Here is a 19,149-nt window from a genome sequence, read left to right as displayed (position 1 = left end):
CACACCTTATCTAAACAGGAACTAGCAATTCTGGAAAATGTAAAAAAGAGTTTTCGATGTTATACAAAATACGGATTAGGTAGGACAAATCTGGAAGACAATGTTATAGATACCGGAGATGCTCAGCCCAAGAAGATGAGATACTATCCAGTGAGTCCAGCAGTACAAAAACTGACTTACGCGGAGCTCGACAGGATGCTTGAACTGGATGTAATCGAAATAGCCAAGGAAGCCGAGTGGAATAGTAGGACAACACTTGTAATTAAACCCAACAAAAATCGATTATGCCTAGACGCACGGGAGCTTAATAAAGTCACAAAGAAGGATGCTTATCCTCTCCCCAACATTGATGGACTACTCGCGAGGCTCGGAGACACGTATTTTATATCTGCCATCGATTTAAAGGATGCATTTTGGCAGATCCCTCTAGAGGAATCTAGCCGAGCTAAGACTGCATTCACCGTCCAGGGTAGGCCTCATTACCAATTCAAGGTAATGCCCTTCGGCCTATGTAACGCCGCTCAACGACTCTGTCGCCTTATGGACAAGGTCATCCCATCCGAGTTGAAAGATAGGATATTCGTGTATTTGGACGACCTATTAATCGTCTCACCTAACTTTACAGAACATATGAAGATGCTAAGGATAGTGGGAGAGAAATTAACAGCTGCAGGTTTAACCATCAACATGGAAAAATCGAAGTTCTGCTACAAAGAACTCAAATATCTGGGATATATTGTCGGAGGAGGAAAACTAAAGCCGGACCAAAGTAAAGTTGAGGCAATCGCCAACATGAGTCCACCTAAAAATGCCAAGGAGGTACGACGTTTTCTAGGGACCGTAGGCTGGTATCGAAGATTCTTAAGCGAGTTTTCAACTTTAACAGCCCCGTTGACTGATACTTTAAAGAAGACAACCAAATTCATACTAACTCCAGAGGCTTTGAAATCCTTCGAAGAGTTAAAAAAGCGTTTAGTTTCCAGTCCCATTCTCACCAGCCCTGATTTTGATAGACATTTTTACGTTCAATGCGACGCATCGAATGTAGGAGTAGGAGCTGTACTTTTCCAAAAAGACGATGAAGGAGGTGAACATCCTGTCGAATACTTTTCTAAAAAGTTGAATACCGCCCAAAAAAATTACTCAACGACGGAAAAAGAGTGTCTAGCCGTCGTTCGGGCAATAGAAAAGTTCAGGCAGTACATAGAGTTGATGGATTTCACCGTGATCACGGATCATTCCAGCCTCAAGTGGCTGATGAAACAAAAGGACCTGAATGGAAGATTGGCTCGATGGAGCTTGAAACTACAAGGTTTTAGATTCGACATTGAGCATAGGAAGGGTAACAAGAATGTAGTACCGGATATGTTATCTAGATTAGATATAGAAGAAGTAACATACAATGAAAACAGAACGATCAACTTAGATTCAGAAGATTTCAAAGACCCAAACTACTTAGCTCTAATTCAGACCGTAAATGAGAATAGCGAACGTTTACCAGACATACAAGTTAAGGACAATAGGGTGTATAAAAGAGTTAAATTTAATAGAGAAAATGAAATTGAAAGCTCTTGGAAAGTATGGTTACCAGATCCTGCTATATCCAAGGTCCTAGTTACGTGCCATGTGGACAATACAGTGCACGGTGGCGTAGCCAAAACGTTATACAAGATACGTGAATATTTTTATTGGCCAACAATGGTTAAGGATACTCGGAATTTTGTAAGCTCTTGCGACGTGTGTAAGGAAATAAAGCACCCAAAACAAATTTTGCGACCTACAATGGGAAAAGAAGTGGTAACACACAGACCTTTCCAGAAAATCTATATCGATTTCCTTGGACCATATCCAAGAAGCAGATCAGGAAATACATTCATATTTATAGTGCTGGACCATAAAACCAAATTTGTACTCCTGAAAGCAATGTCAAAGGCCACCACTAAAGCAGTCAACAAATTCTTAGTGGACGAAATCTTTCATAAGTTTGGCGTGCCTGAACAAATCCATTCCGATAATGGAAAACAATTTATATCTCAGGCTTTTAAAGACCTACTATCTACCTTCGGAGTAAATCACATAAGAACACCCATTCATTCTCCTCAGGCAAACGCAAGCGAGAGAGTTAACCAGTCGATAATAAGCGGTATAAGAAGCTTCCTACAGAAAGATCAATCCAAGTGGGATGAGAATATCAGCAAAATAGAACAATCTCTAAGATCTACGATACACGCGTCAACTGGGGTCTCGCCGTATTTTGCTCTAACCGGCTACAACATGATTACGCATGCGGATGCTTATGAAATCCTTAGGAAATTGAACGCCTTAGAAGATGGGGAAACCGCAATACTACCTAATGCAGACAGGATACAGAGTATACACAACAAAATTAGTGACAATGTGCATAAAGCGTATGAGAGGAATGCAAGGTATTACAACAAAAGAAGCAAGTACGTAACATTTAGAGAGGGGCAAGAAATCTATAGAAAAAACTTTATACAGAGCAATTTTGCAAAAGGCATAAATGCGAAACTGTGTAAGCCCTGGTTAAAGTGTAGGATAAGAAGAAAATTGGGATCTAATCAATATGAAGTTGAGAATTTAAACGGTCAATTAATCGGTATTATGCATGCCCAACATCTCAAGCAATAGTTTTACATGCCAAAACTGTCCTTAGAGAATATAGGAAACGAAAAATAAGATTTGATCACATGACCAAAATACCTACAGACAACAGGATTTTAGGTGAAGTATAAGTAAGGATAGGTTTGAAAGAAGGATTACTAAACATTTAGTATGGAACATATACAGTTTAAAATTTCTTCATTTTGATGGATTGGTTTAGATCTCAAAAAAATAAAGATTTTCGAATCTATCTTCTAACACTACGTATCAAGGCTTTTCTTTATAATATGAATAATCATGTTCAGTTAGCATTTTGTTGACTTAGTTGCAAAATGCAAAAACAGATATTTGCATAGTAAATCAATTAATTTTAGAATAATCCAAGGCGTTTGAATCGATTAGAATCGGCACTTAGTAGACGAATAGGTAAATCGTAGTATCTTAAATCGAAAGAAAGACAAATGGAAAATTTTACTCACCATCTTATGACACAGTTATCAGCACTAATCCGAAACAAACTTTAGAACCCAAGGCGATTACACGAAACATTCCTAATTGTATACAGGACCTAGTAACTATTCAAATCTGCCACGTTTTTTTTTGAAAAAAGATTTACCTGGAGGGAAAATTAAAATGTTTAGCATTTAATGAATGGACAAGGGAACGGTATATGACAATAGGAATATATAACTAATTATACTTAATGCCATAGTGATACGGTAAAGAACTTAGTGTGTCTCATATAGGGGAAGTTGTAGAAATGTTAACATCGGAGGAATAATAGAACCTGTGTGAATACAAATTACATTTAATGGTTGTAGAGAAAAAAATGAATGACTTCACACTATTTAAACTTACCTGGAATATTAACAAGGCCCTAAATTTTACAGCAACACAAAACGTACCTAGATATTCACAACGTGCCCGGCTGCGCAGTTCCCAGTTTTTGTTGCTACACAGGTTACGCAACAAACACTGGCTTTGTGACGGTCACCTTGTTTTAAGGAACATTACCTGACTAGGAATAGCACCTTTCAGTACCACATACCCACATCGCTGGTTGTTTATCATCACAATACTGCCTTCAAAGGAAAAAAGAACGAGTTATCGTGATGAACTCTCCGTACTCCATCCATTCTTTCATGGAGAGCACTCCGAATAGGTCATTTTTTACTGACGGTTTTCTGATTTAAAAAAAAATCTCCTTATTTAAATTCTTTATTAAAATTCTAAACTTCACGACAAAAATTTGAGAAATGTAGTTTGTTTATTTGTTTGTTTTGTTTTGGTCCCTTCTTTCCCATTTTTTTTGGTTTGCTCTTGACCTAACTTTTTAGTACAACACCAAACGTCATTCATTAGCATGATCATGACATATAGGGGGCAGTAGGGTTCAGGTCATTCACAGTAATATACACTACGAAAAGAACATAGAATGACCTTACAGTGCTCTTGGATAGACGAAAAGAACATAAAAAAACCCGAAGATTATTGATTTTGACGATCATCGATACTTTATGATCACGTTTGTATCGATCATTGATTAAATGGAAGTTAGAGTGTAAAGTCTATGCAAAATTGTGTAATTTGAAGTTTTGCTTTAATCAAATAGATAGTGGGAAAATTTCAAATCCGTTGGAGAAAATTGTTTTAAATAGATTAAATTAACCGATTCAAACCGTTGACAAGACATTCAAAGGTAAGAACGATTTCTTAAAATTTTTTCTTGTAAATACACATCGTTACTAATATGACGACAAATTAGTAACGACATTATGCAATATGATAATACATTACATGAACATAAATATTCATATAATTGTAAAACATGTTCTGTATTGTTATTGTTGTATAAAATCATTAATGATAATGATTAAGAATATCAATGGTAATTTAGTTTTGTTTGTTTGCAAAAGAAAAAAAAAACAGATCACAGAGTCATCTAGGTCTGAAAATTTAAACGAATTAAACTTAGTGGAGACAACAACAACTGTGCACCGGTTCGGTGTAAGTCCGCCTTAAGAGGGAGAAATCAGAAAAACCACTATTTTTGAAGCCCAGACAGAAACCAGAGGTAGAACAGGGTAGTCCCAAACCACTAACCTCGATTTTAAACTGTGGAACAGAATTTGAGATACAACGGTTAAAGAAAAGCAAAACTTCCAGGGTAAGCCCTAAAATTGTAGTATAAGTCGAACCATAACTTGACATTTCATGACCTATTCGACCTCTGAAGGTCGTGGTGGACACATAGGGTCACCTTCAGAAAAAAAACGTGTTCAAAGTCATTGTGGTATGTTGTGTACTAGCGTATATGTCGTTATATGACAGTATATGATTTAAGGAAATCAAAAGAATACAAAATCGTTCCAAAAAAGAAAAAAAAAATCTTTTACACAAAATTTTTTTTTTGAAACGAGAAAAGAATATTATAATTCAAATTTGTGTTGTAAGCTGTATTGTAATTCATAGTCCTTCTTTTAATTCAAAATCCTTTATTTTTTTTCAAAATAATTAAGACATATAAATTTGAATAAATTAATAATAAGTATACATATTTTTTTTATATAATTACATTAATTAAAATTGTTAATATCCGATCTGTTCAATAACAAAAAGTTATTTACAATAAACAAGAGAAACATTCATACAAATATATTCTATGTTTGGGTGAGCAAACAGAAAAATAAAAAAAATAAAACAATTTGGTATAATTCATAATAATTCATTTTGTTATTGAACAGACTTATATATTATATACCCCAAAAGGAAATATCACTAATTTGTTAAAACAAACTTAAAACCATTTAATAGTTTGATTCTGACAGTTAATTGATCAAATTTACAAATTATTCCATAATTTGATCCATTAATTGTTCTCAAACATATAGGATAATAATAAGAATAATTTAATATTTCGATTTAACAATTAATTTAATGTCTTAATTTATCGGATTTCTTACAATGCTCTTAAGAGAAATATAAACCTAAATAATATTCTAAATAAACGTTTATTTAAAATAATTTTTTTTGAAATAAATTAATGAATTAAATAAATAAATAAATAAATAAATAAATTAATAAATTGATCAATTAATTAAATAAATAAATAAAGTAAAGAAATAAATAACCATAAAAACAACTATATAAATAAGTAAATGAGTTAATGAATAAATCCGATACAAAATCCTGTCATGAACATTTAAATGGTATAGTAAAAGAAAATATATGTAATAATAGATAATATATATGTAGATACTTAAAAAAAAAAAAAAAAAAGAACTTATGCAAACTATAGTATATATTTTGTTTAGTTTATACATATTCACATACCTATATCATAAAATTATTAGACTCATGTTAAATCTTCACTATCTAGCCTTTAAATTATAACTTTTTCTTTTAAATTTGTATATACTATTTGTTATTATTGTTATTGTTTGATTATTTGATAATTGTTATTTTTCTATAGCATTACTTCCGTATGAAACTAATTGTTTAAGATAATTTCTATTAATAAAAAAAAATATGTTTACTTTTAAGATTAAAATTTGAAACGTTTTGCATATAAGTGTTCATAAGAATGCAAGGCTGAAGAAGAGAAAGGTAATGGTGTGAGTCATGGCGAATGGTAAGTTTTACTTAGGGGTTCCTACGAATTCAAACACGGGTACATAGGGACCATGGATGGCTATAATAACGCCATATCAGGGGTGGGCATCCCGGGAAGGTAACTCCAACCGTACCTTCAGTGATTCCTGATACAATTAACCACCGAATTAATCCACCTGCTACTGTCAAAACGTCCGTTCATCTAATATATACGGTAAACCATTACATTGTGTCCCAGTTGTTATGTTAAGTGTTAATTTTAGGATATTTGGGAATCTTAGAAGGCACGAGAAAATTTAAATGTCGACAAACTGGGTGGGAAAGAACCGACCCCAATCCGACGAGCTAATGCCGTGCAACCACCAGCGTGCCAGTTCCACCCCCAGACAAAGGTTTGTCACAAGGATTATAAAACAAATTTTAAACATAAGGCCCTATATACATATTTAGGGTCTTTTATAAGACCAAGGAAAAGACTAAGGAAAATACCCATTTAAAAGAAATTTAGGTCAGTTTCCTACAGAAAACATTGTAAACGTTCACATTTGAATTTTGTCTTTGATCAGTTTTCCATGAAAATCATTGCTATCGATCAGTTTTCATCGATTTCGCTTCATACACATAAATAAAACAATTTTTGTATGAATTTCCAATTTATTTCAGTTATTTATTAAATAATTTCGTTTTTAATAGAATTTTTTAAGGCTGCACTATCGGTCCTAACCGGTACATCCGCAGTTACACAAAAGCAGCTGTTTTTATTTCTATAAAAATCTATAACATCAAAACTTGTTCTCCAAATGTCACATTTTCCTTTCAAACCTGAAACATAAATATCCTGTGTCAAGTTATAATCCGTTCCGGCTAACACAAACGTGAACGGTCCAAACCGGTACATCCGGAGTTACATTGAAGCAGCTGTTTTTATTTCTATGAAAGTCTATAACATCAAAACTTTTTCTCCAATGTCACATTTTCCTGGTTACATGGCGAATCTTTCAAACCTGAAACATAAATGTCCTGTGTCATGTTATAATCCGTTCCGGCTAACACAAACGTGAACGGTCACAACGGCTGGCTCTTTAGCTTAGAGGAATTATACGTGATTCCATTCAAAAGAACGAAAACTTTCGAAATACAAAGTATTCGTTTTGACCAACACAAATAAGGGGATTTCTCCACGTTTCGATTGAAAATGCTATGATTTTTTTATTTTCCATTTATTAATTTTCACTTTATTAAATAATAAAAACCTTTAATTTTTTTCTGTGCTTATTTTTGTAAGTGTATTTTTTGTTTTGTTAAAGTATTTCATGTTGCAAAGGGGTAATTTAATTTAAATATAATTCATAATTTAATTTAAATTTTGTTTAATGCGTTTTAAACCATAAAATCTTAACATTTTGTAAAAATATCAAAGCTGCTTGTTTTCACTTCAAGTGAATGAAATGCCATTTATCAACTGAAATAAAAAGAAAAGAGAAAAAACCAAAAATCGTTACAATATTCTCAAAATTTACAAAAAATTCTACTACCAAGCAGAAATTAAGCATTTAATAGACTGGAACTATAGACTAGACTATAGTCTAGATTATAGATTATTTTATAAACTAGATTATAGACTAGACTATAGATTAGATTATAAACTAAACTATAGACTAGACTATACTCTTGACTAGACTATAGTCTTGACTAAAGACTAGACTACTGATTTTTTACAAGTTTTACTAGCAAAAAAAGCAATTTATTTTATATTAAAGCATTTAGGAAAAATTTTCGAATTTTATAAAAATTTTTATGAAATTCGAAAATGTTTCACTTTTAAGCGCCATAATAATTTCAAATCTAAGGTCATAACTGGACACCTTATAACTTGAAATACATACATTAAAATGTGTTAAACCTTAAAAAAGGAGTGTAGAACCATTTCTTAAGATAATATTAATAATACGATAGTTAAAGAGTTGATTAACAGATAAAAAAATACACTAGACTTTTTGATGGTGTGATTATTTCTACAATAAAACGTGTTTTATAAAAATATTGTGTGGCAAGAAGACAGCAAACATTTATTAGCGAGTGCATTTTGTAAAACTAACTACAACTTTGAATAAATGTTGTGAGGTAAATAGAAAATCTTACCTATGTCAGAAACTTCTTCGACATCACCACCTTCGGCGGCGCCGGAGATAACAGTTTCAGCCTCTTCTTGACTTGTAAGGAATGGTGAATCAGCAACGGTTGTATTAAGGCTATAAAAATAATACATTAATATTGATAACATTCAATGTATACAAAGAACTCACCAAGAAATAGAACCACCCTCCAATTGTTTATTGATCAATCCCTGCCAGAATTTGTGAGTTTCACTTACGACATTGGTAGCAAAAGCAGCATTCTTGGCATCACCATTGAAGGCAAATTGATTTTCGGGTTTGCCATCGGGAATCTTATAGATTTTGAACCATTCAACGGTAGCACGCAACAAACCAGGGAAGTACTTATCAACATCGGTAATATCATTCATTTTCTCAGCCAAGGGATCATTAACATCGATGGCAATGATTTTCCAATCGGTTTCACCTTCATCAATCAAAGCAATGGTACCCAAAATCTTAACCTGTACGACTGCACCGCGTTTAGCTACACGATAGCCAATTTCCAAAACATCAATGGGATCATTGTCACCCTTGCAACCAGTGCTGGGTTCAATGTGATCGGGATTTTCCCAGGTTTGTGGGAAAGCACCATAATTCCAAATGTAACCCTTGTGTGGGAAACAGTTGGCTACGAAGCGCAATTTACCCTTTTTCACGTCTTGTTTAATGGGATTCAAAGGATTATTCAAACTAATCTAAATTAGCAATAAAACACGGCACGCCATTTAGCAATTAAAATTTTTATGATTGAAAATATTTCCTTTACTCACTTCCATTTTAGCGTTGGTCCAACGTGGTACTTCAACCACCATATTGTAAACGGTCTTCTCTTCATTGGCATACAAAGGGATATCGTGTAGTGGTGAGACTCCTTTACCGCAAGCAGTTTCTACAAGAGTTTAAAAATTATTGAAATTAGAAATTAGAAAGACTAGACTATAGACTAGACTATAGACTAGACTATAGACTAGACTATAGACTAGGCTATAGACTAGACTATAGACTAGACTATAGACTAGACTATAGACTAGACTATAGACTAGACTATAGACTAGACTATAGACTAGACTATAGACTAGACTATAGACTAGACTATAGACTAGACTATAGACTAGACTAGACTATAGACTAGACTATAGACTAGACTATAGACTAGACTATAGACTAGACTATAGACTAGACTATAGACTAGACTATAGACTAGACTATAGACTAGACTATAGACTAGACTATAGACTAGACTATAGACTAGACTATAGACTAGACTATAGACTAGACTAGACTAGACTATAGACTAGACTATAGACTAGACTATAGACTAGACTATAGACTAGACTATAGACTAGACTATAGACTAGACTATAGACTAGACTATAGACTAGACTATAGACTAGACTATAGACTAGACTATAGACTAGACTATAGACTAGACTATAGACTAGACTATAGACTAGACTATAGACTAGACTATAGACTAGACTATAGACTAGACTATAGACTAGACTATAGACTAGACTATAGACTAGACTATAGACTAGACTATAGACTAGACTATAGACTAGACTATAGACTAGACTATAGACTAGACTATAGACTAGACTATAGACTAGACTATAGACTAGACTATAGACTAGACTATAGACTAGACTATAGACTAGACTATAGACTAGACTATAGACTAGACTATACTAGACTATAGACTAGACTATAGACTAGACTATAGACTAGACTATAGACTAGACTATAGACTAGACTATAGACTAGACTATAGACTAGACTATAGACTAGACTATAGACTAGACTATAGACTAGACTATAGACTAGACTATAGACTAGACTATAGACTAGACTATAGACTAGACTATAGACTAGACTATAGACTAGACTAGACTAGACTAGACTAGACTATAGACTAGACTATAGACTAGACTATAGACTAGACTATAGACTAGACTATAGACTAGACTATAGACTAGACTATAGACTAGACTATAGACTAGACTATAGACTAGACTATAGACTAGACTATAGACTAGACTATAGACTAGACTATAGACTAGACTATAGACTAGACTATAGACTAGACTATAGACTAGACTATAGACTAGACTATAGACTAGACTATACTAGACTATAGACTAGACTATAGACTAGACTATAGACTAGACTATAGACTAGACTATAGACTAGACTATAGACTAGACTATAGACTAGACTATAGACTAGACTATAGACTAGACTATAGACTAGCTATAGACTAGACTATAGACTAGACTATAGACTAGACTATAGACTAGACTATAGACTAGACTATAGACTAGACTATAGACTAGACTATAGACTAGACTATAGACTACTATAGACTAGACTATAGACTAGACTATAGACTAGACTATAGACTAGACTATAGACTAGACTATAGACTAGACTATAGACTAGACTATAGACTAGACTATAGACTAGACTATAGACTAGACTATAGACTAGACTATAGATTAGACTATAGACTAGACTATAGACTAGACTATAGATTAGACTATAGACTAGACTATAGACTACTATAGACTAGACTAGACTAGACTAGGCTAGACTATAGGCTAGACTATAGACTAGACTATAGACTAGACTATAGACTAGACTATAGACTAGACTATAGACTAGACTATAGACTAGACTATAGACTAGACTATAGACTAGACTATAGACTAGACTATAGACTAGACTATAGACTAGACTATAGACTAGACTATAGACTAGACTATAGACTAGACTATAGACTAGACTATAGACTAGACTATAGACTAGACTATAGACTAGACTATAGACTAGACTATAGACTAGACTATAGACTAGACTATAGACTAGACTATAGACTAGACTATAGACTAGACTATAGACTAGACTATAGACTAGACTATAGACTAGACTATAGACTAGACTATAGACTAGACTATAGACTAGACTATAGACTAGACTATAGACTAGACTATAGACTAGACTATAGACTAGACTATAGACTAGACTATAGACTAGACTATAGACTAGACTATAGACTAGACTATAGACTAGACTATAGACTAGACTATAGACTAGACTATAGACTAGACTAGACTATATAGACTAGACTATAGACTAGACTATAGACTAGACTATAGACTAGACTATAGACTAGACTATAGACTAGACTATACACTAGACTACATATATAATAATATATACATATATTAAACTATAGACTAGACAGTACTATAGACTATGACTATATACTAACTAGTCTGAAGGGTATGTAAGATTCGTTATAACCGAATTTAGTACCATTACTTGTTTTAAATGCTATGGTGTAGCATTAACTGAACGATAAGTTGCTTTAATTATATGGAATTTTTTATCTTTTAATAAAACAGATAAGCTAAAATAAAATAGTTCTCTTTACATAATACTAATTTAATTAAACCGTTTAATATTTTAATACAATTTTTGGTTGCTATTTATAAATACCAACAAAATTACACCATTTCTTCATGTTAATTAGAACTTACAAATTTATTTATAGAGTCTATAATATAGACCATAGATTTCTTAATTTTTTTTAATTAAATGATCTTTTAAATATGTGTTTGAAAAGTTTAGAAAACTCTATTGGAAGCCCTTAAAAAGCGAAAGTCACTTATCGCAAGAAAAAATCAAGTTGATTTGACTCATAGGAGAATTTTAGTTTATAGATAAACAGTAAGTTTTATTTTTATAAAGATTTATCAAGATCTAATGAAAAGTACCTATAGTTTTTATAAAAGTTTTTTACTCAAACATCATATCAAGCTGTTTTAGAAAGTGTAAAGAACAATTGAAATATAAGAGCTCTAATCTAATCTGATTTTTTATAAAAATAGAAAAGGATATTTTGAATACTTTATTTACCTATATTATTTATAAGGACCGATTACTGACAGACATTGGTAAGATTACCCAAAAGATATTCCAAATTGATTTTACCATTTTATTTACAATTGTGATGTAAAATACAAAAACGACATCACTAGTAGGTATATAACCCAGAAATGTAAGTGTACTTGACACAAAGTCCAAAACTAGACAAAACACAATAAATCGATAATGAAGAACAAATAACACCTTAAACCAAATTGTATATATACATCATAATTATGCATATGTACAAAGTAAATACAACAAATATTCAATAAACATTTTTAAAATGACTTTTCATCTAGACAGGGGAATACCGGGAAACAATAATGAGAACTTTTCCGGTAAACTAAAGCAAATTTAATTGGATTCTTATCACTAAACAAATGAAAACATTATCGTCATCTTCGGTCGCCACCGTTGCATAAGCTAGTGTGAGTACTTGTGTACAACGGCTATAAATATTGTTGTTGTCGTAAATGATTTACAGACAAGTATTAAAAGCCTATTTAATTAATGATAATAAATAAAAAAAAAACTTCCACTTAAAAGTGCCTTTAAATTTTGATGGCCAATGTCATTTAAATAACTTTTTGCACAAATTGTTTTTCACTTTTTTTTTGCTCTTTTACTTACTGAAATAAATGCTATAGTTGGTGGAATTGGGTGCACCCTTTTCGATGGTTTGATATTCCTGTGTGGCCGACATTTTATTGTTTTTTATTTCAAAATTATTTTGTCTATTTAATGAAACTGCTGTAGTCGCCACTGACCGTTTGTGTTGTTGAAAATTTGCTGACGAATTCAAATTTTCTATAATAAAATTTGCTGAAGATGAAGAAGCCGGTTTGCAAAACACGTTGTGACGATGCAAAGCAGTCGAAGGAATTTTTGTGAATAAAAAACGTAATGATAATAATGAAGTTGCCGTCGCTGTCATTCTAGTTATTTCTAATTTTGATATGTTTGACAAAAAACCAGGCAAAAAAATACACTTAACAACACTGTTTTCTAATTTGACAAACAGCACAAAAGAGAAAGGCGAAAAACGGCTGTTGCCAATGCCTCTTCTTTTTCGCAATATAAGTAACGATATGGCAGCATTGTTAAAGTCAGTAGATGTTTGATAGGCGAATTTATACAAGGTGTAGCAATTGGAAAATTAATTATTTTTTATATATACACTTTGAATTTTTTTTATATACAAAATATGATAGTATTGGTTTTTGGGAACATTAATTTATATATGAATTATATATTGTATATATATATTAAATATTGTATAAAGTTTCACATTATTAATAAAGTGTTAATTTACAAAAAAAGTATGAGGTAACGTTCGAATATCTTTTGATACACCTATCGCCTATATATATCAAACATATCGTCAGAAATATATTCCTAATTTTGAAAGAATCAGTTTTTTGCGATATCGTGTTCTTAAAACTGAAAAATTCCCGTTTTTGCTTATATTTGAGTTGTATAACAGTATGTGCTTAAAGATATGACAGATGTTAAACCTCTATTTTAAATTCGACAGATTAGACTTTTAGACATAGTAACGATCTCAAATAGGACAGAAAGCCGGGTTTTTTAGTTTTTAGGACATGATATCTCAAAACCCTGATTTAATGGATGAATTCGGAAGCCAAATGAAGGAATTCGGAGGCCAGTTTTTTTGTTAATTTAAGAAAAAGATAGATATAACAGTTAGTTATCTTCGTTTTCTAATGGGTTAATTCAATCAGCTGTCAACTCCTTGCAAAACACAATCTGGCATCTTTACATCGTTCGACAAAAATATTGAAGAATTACGATTAAAAAAAATCACGACATCCACGCTAAAAAGTGAAATTTTGTCTTTTTTACAAATATTACAAAAGAAAAATATTAGTTTAAATACTTTTAAACTTTCGAATAAAAACCTACCAAATTTGGATAAGTTTGTGGAAAGAACAAAATTTGTTTACACAAGTTTCGCCAGATAAATTAAAAGAAACGTCAAAAATTCATTTTATTGGCAGACACATCGACATTGGTTTTTTATTGTTGTAATAAATTCACGTCATATTTTTTTGAAGACACGCACACGTTTGCCTAAGAGGAAGAAAATTGTAAAAATTAAAGAATTATCACAGCATAGATAGGAAATTTTCAATTAAGTGGCTGAAAATTAATACAATTGGAACAAGCTTACGATGAACGCTGAGAAAAAGTTTAACGACAAGTCCATGTCCAACAACAACAAGCAGCAAGTTGATGCTGCTGCTCAAGGTGATGGTCAGCAGCAGCAACAACAGGAAGAATCGAATAGCAATGTCACAGTTGATGACAATGCTTGTGTGGTTTGCTTCAAAAACGTCGATCTCTTTTCGGTGGGAGAATGTGATCATCCAGTTTGTTATGAATGTTCAACACGTATGAGAGTTTTATGCCAACAAAACGAATGTCCCATATGTCGTCAAGTGTTGTCCAAGGTAAGGAAGAATATTACTTCAGTGTGAAGTACCAAGTATTCACTCTTATTTTTCTTAATTTGTTTTTAGGTAATATTTACCTATAATAAATTGTCCTATCGCGAACTTGAGGCGAAAAATCGTTCGGAGTATTATAGTAAAAAATATAAAATTGGTTTCTATACCAGCGAAATACAACAGAAATTCTTTGAATTACTTGATCACCCTTGTCCAAAGTATGTTAATTAAAATCCACTTTAATTCTAAAACTAATATCTATTAATCTGCAGATGCAACTGTCCGCCTTATCGCACATTTCAAGGTCTGCGTAATCATGTGCGCAAAGAGCATGATCTCTACTATTGTGATCTTTGTGTTGAAAATTTGAAGATTTTCACTTTTGAAAGACGCTGTTATACTCAAGCTGAATTGGGACTGCATCGTACAAAAGGTGATCCGGACAATCGTTCACATCGTGGTCATCCTTTGTGCGAATATTGTAATAAACGTTATTTGGATCGTGATGAGCTGTTTCGTCATTTGCGGCGTGAACATTACTATTGTCATTTTTGTGATGCTGATGGCTGTAATGAGTTTTATCGTGATTACAATGCTTTGGCAGAGCATTTCCGTCGCGATCACTATCTGTGTGAAGAGGGACGTTGTGCTACCGAAGAATTTACGGGCGCCTTTCGTACAGAGATCGATTATAAAGCTCATGTAGCTAATGTTCATGGTAAGGGCATGAACAAGCAGCAGGCGAAACAAACACGTACTTTGCAATTGGAAATAACGCTGGGACCGCGTGGAAGATCAGGACAAACGGAGCAGGGTGTAGCAAATATGAGAACAAGAGGGTAAGTGGAATTTTATATCAAAAGAATGATTTTTATTTTATATCTATTTGACTTAATTGCAGCAACAATGATATTGAACCTGAGATGGAAGAACCTTCATATTATCAAACCCAAAATACTAATCAGCAACGTCCCAATATAGATCCTGGTAGTGAACAAGAATTTCCCTCTTTGGCTGGCGCCTCAACAGGTCCCAGTGTGTCTTTAACACGACCACCACCGCCTGCTATACTAAATCGCAGTCGTATGTCCGGTTTGGCTCGTACAAAAGAAAACTTTCCGGCTTTAGGTGGCGCAGTCAATAGTATAGGTACAAACAGCGGTAGCGCAGGTAGTGGTGGTGGTGGCGGCGGACGAGCTCCACCACACATATCGAATGTGTTAAGAAAACAACCTGCCAGCGCTACTGGTGCCATACCGCGCCATGGCTTATCCAATAATATGCCTTCAACAAGTACAAACGGCATGGTTATACATGTTTCAAATCGCCCCTCAACATCGAATGCAACAGCCTCCTCCAATAAGAAATCGAATGCTATGGATTTCCCGGCTTTGCCAATGGGCAAATCGAAAAAATCTTTAGCAAAACAAGCCATATTGGAAGAGGATATGCCTTCATCAGGTGTTAACTTGCCCATGTCTTCGGTTCCTTCGAAACATCGTTCTTTGGTGGACGACTATGTTTCCGTAGCAAATCCTGCCAATTTCCAAAAAATCCAAATGGTACAAAAGGAAGAGATGGAAACAAAGGCCCGCAAAGAAGCTGCCGCTAGAAATGCTCCCAAGTTGACTACCCAAGATTTTCCCTCTCTAGGCGGTGGTTCTTCGGCGGCCAAATCCTCAGCCAGTAATTCCTGGATTAAGTCAACAATGAGTGATAAAAAACAAAAAGATTTAGAAAATCGCAAAAATAAAATAGCTCCTGCTCCTCTATTGCCCAAAAACAGTAATACTGGTGGTGGCGGCTCTGCTAAGCAAGCGAGCCTTACGAATAGCAACAATCAAAACAATGTTACGAATAATAAACAAAAAGATAAGAAACCCAAGGAGAAAAAGGATGCAAAAAACAACGAAAATAAAACATCGAAAAATAATCTAACAAATGGCAACAATACACAACAGTCATCATCACCATTACGTCCTCCTCCAGGTTTCCAAAGTAGCAACTCGTCAATGAAACCACCACCAGGATTTCAAACAACCAATGTAACGGTTAATTCTGTGGCCAAATCGCCAAACAATTTAACATTTACCAGCTCGTTGGGTGAAAGCTACAGCATTTTGCCGGCACATTCATATACCGCACCAGCCGATGCTTTAGCACGTAATCAGGTAAAGAAAAAAGATCAACACAAAATGAACAAAGTTCTTTTTAAATTTTCGTTCTAACTCTTACGTCTTTCAGAAACTAGTGGGATTCTTTAAAGATGCCTTAAAAACTCCCGAAGGTTTAGAAGAATTCCGCCATATATCGCAAAAGTTTCGAGAGGGTGTATATAAGACAGACGCCTACTATGAACATTGTCAAGCTGCCTTAAAGGATAAATTTGATAAAGTTTTTCCCGAACTTTTAGTTTTACTACCAGATATCAGCAAACAACAGGTGGGTAATCATCATGCCAAACATACAAAAGCATTTTATTAAAACAATTATATTTTAGGCCCTATATTTGGTACATCAACAGCGTTTAAATAATATGTCACCCCAACAACGTAAATCACTGCCAAAATTAGAAGTTTGTTCGACTTGTAAACAGGTATTGATGCAAAACGATTTAGATGCTCATCGAAAAATGCATGCTTTAACACAAAACTTTCCCAAACTGAATGGTGGACAAAAATCAACTACCTCTACCTAAGAAAACAACTTATATGGTTATTAACAGTTTAAAGTGTCTATAATGGAGTGTGTGTTGTTGTATAATAAATTGTTAGTTGATGAATTGTTAGATTTTTCGTAACAAGTTTTTTATAAAAAAAGAGCTTAATCATAACAAAAATATTTTAAAATATTTTTTAGCATCAACAACATATAATTTTTATAGAAATTTCTATAATTTAATTTTTGAATATGATTTCTATAATGAAAGCTGAGATTTTGAAAAAAAAAGCTTTGCTATAGTTATGATTTTATTGTGTAAAAATACTTTTAAGCGTTTTTAATACATTATTTTTAAAGTTGAATTTAATTAACAAAACCAACCTCAAGTTTTATTCATAAATATGTGTTTTGTGTTTTTGAAAGTTTTTCATTTTTATTTGAGGCGAATAATTACAATAAAATTAATTAAAAGCTTTATTTTTATTTGCTTTGTATATATAAAAATATTTTTTATATTTTAAATATTTTGACTTTAATTTTATTTCAAATGTAATTTGTATTTTCAAATCGCTTAAATACAATAATAATAATATCAAAATCGTATAGCAATTAATGGTGATGAACAATTTGTTTAGAACAAAATAAAACTAATTAATAAACGCAAAATTATTTATAACAATAACAACAAATAAAATACATATATTTAACGGTAATGTTTAAAACATGTTCTTTTTTATAACAAAATTATGTAAAAAATTGAAATGTTCAGTATAAATAATTAATAAAAAAAAGAGTTGGAAAAACACAACTAAAGAGAATTTTTTTTGATATTTTTCTAATCAATGGTTCTTATGAAAAAAGGACCATTAGATTGGAGTGAACAAAGATTTATTTTTAAGATAAATAACACTAAGTAAAGGACACCTTCTTTGGTTGAAAGATCGTATAATTCCAAAGTTTTAAACAAACAATAAAAAACTATTTCCGGTAATTGTGAATGTTTATATATATTTCATAGCTAACAAAGCAATGAACCCAAAAAAAAACAACACAAAAATATAAATAAAACATTAATTAAAATAAAAACACCTAATATAAAAGAAATATATAATTATTTTTATAATAAAAGAGTTTTAAAACAAAACAAATTAAAAAAACAAAAATTTCTTTATCTATAATTTAATATTCAATTGCTTAGCTTCGTTCTTATTGTGAATGAAATACTGTCATTTTCTCTTAGTCACAATAGTACTAAATGTTTTGTTTGCTGTAAAGCGCCCTCTGACGGTTTAAAATGTAACTACAACTTATGGCTTGGATTTTGACAGCTGTGTTGGAAAGTAAAGTCATCCACCATCTTGTGTGTGCACAACAAAGTGAAATTATTATTTGTGAAGATTTTCATAGACAATTGTAGTGAAAAAATTATTTTATCTTTGCCAAGAAATATATTAAATATAAAAGAAATAAAATTAAATTAAAAAAAAGACCACAACAATGGCTACTTTGGATTATGATGCTTTGCAAGCTGAGCTGAAAAGGAAGCGAATATGTCGCTTTTGTCTGTGTCAGGATCTGGCAAAATTAACAAATATTTTTTGTCGTGATACACGCATCAAATCATCTGCTCCCTTGCCTATACAAATAATGGCTATAGCTTCTATCGAGGTAAGTGTATATAACATTTTTCATGGCGT

At 32.5% G+C, this 19,149-nt stretch overlaps 3 protein-coding genes across 3 annotated transcripts in view; 2 read left to right on the top strand and 1 right to left on the bottom strand.

Annotated features, from left to right (window-relative positions):
- Nucleotides 1-7,446: 7,446 nt before the first annotated feature.
- On the bottom strand, nucleotides 7,447-13,285 carry LOC119611096 (inorganic pyrophosphatase). The gene is made up of 5 exons (XM_037966566.1): nucleotides 12,954-13,285; nucleotides 9,164-9,282; nucleotides 8,541-9,088; nucleotides 8,377-8,486; nucleotides 7,447-7,696 (listed from the first exon to the last, which is right to left on the bottom strand). Exons 1-5 carry the CDS (start codon nucleotides 13,255-13,257, stop codon nucleotides 7,665-7,667), a joined length of 1,113 nt encoding a protein of 370 aa, XP_037822494.1. The 5' UTR covers nucleotides 13,258-13,285; the 3' UTR covers nucleotides 7,447-7,664.
- A 787-nt stretch (nucleotides 13,286-14,072) lies between these two features.
- Nucleotides 14,073-18,251, top strand: LOC119611093 (E3 ubiquitin-protein ligase ZNF598). The gene is made up of 6 exons (XM_037966561.1): nucleotides 14,073-14,794; nucleotides 14,864-15,009; nucleotides 15,064-15,630; nucleotides 15,693-16,962; nucleotides 17,036-17,233; nucleotides 17,292-18,251. The coding sequence occupies exons 1-6, from the start codon at nucleotides 14,516-14,518 to the stop codon at nucleotides 17,487-17,489; spliced, it is 2,658 nt and encodes an 885-aa protein (XP_037822489.1). The 5' UTR covers nucleotides 14,073-14,515; the 3' UTR covers nucleotides 17,490-18,251.
- Nucleotides 18,252-18,782: 531 nt separating this feature from the next.
- The window catches only part of LOC119611089 (zinc finger protein 184), a 5,005-nt gene continuing 4,638 nt past the window's right edge, over nucleotides 18,783-19,149 (top strand). The window contains exon 1 of the mRNA XM_037966545.1: nucleotides 18,783-19,120. Within this exon, the coding sequence (XP_037822473.1) occupies nucleotides 18,950-19,120 (171 nt within the window). The 5' untranslated portion in view covers nucleotides 18,783-18,949. The remainder of the gene's footprint in view (nucleotides 19,121-19,149) is intronic.

Source organism: Lucilia sericata, unplaced genomic scaffold, assembly GCF_015586225.1.
Source record: "Lucilia sericata isolate MDLA Ls3-8-SP2 unplaced genomic scaffold, ASM1558622v1 Contig001359F_arrow, whole genome shotgun sequence".
Classification (NCBI taxonomy): Eukaryota; Metazoa; Arthropoda; class Insecta; order Diptera; family Calliphoridae; genus Lucilia; species Lucilia sericata.
Note: the sequence above shows the minus strand (reverse complement) of the source record. Positions and strands in the feature narration are given on the sequence as shown.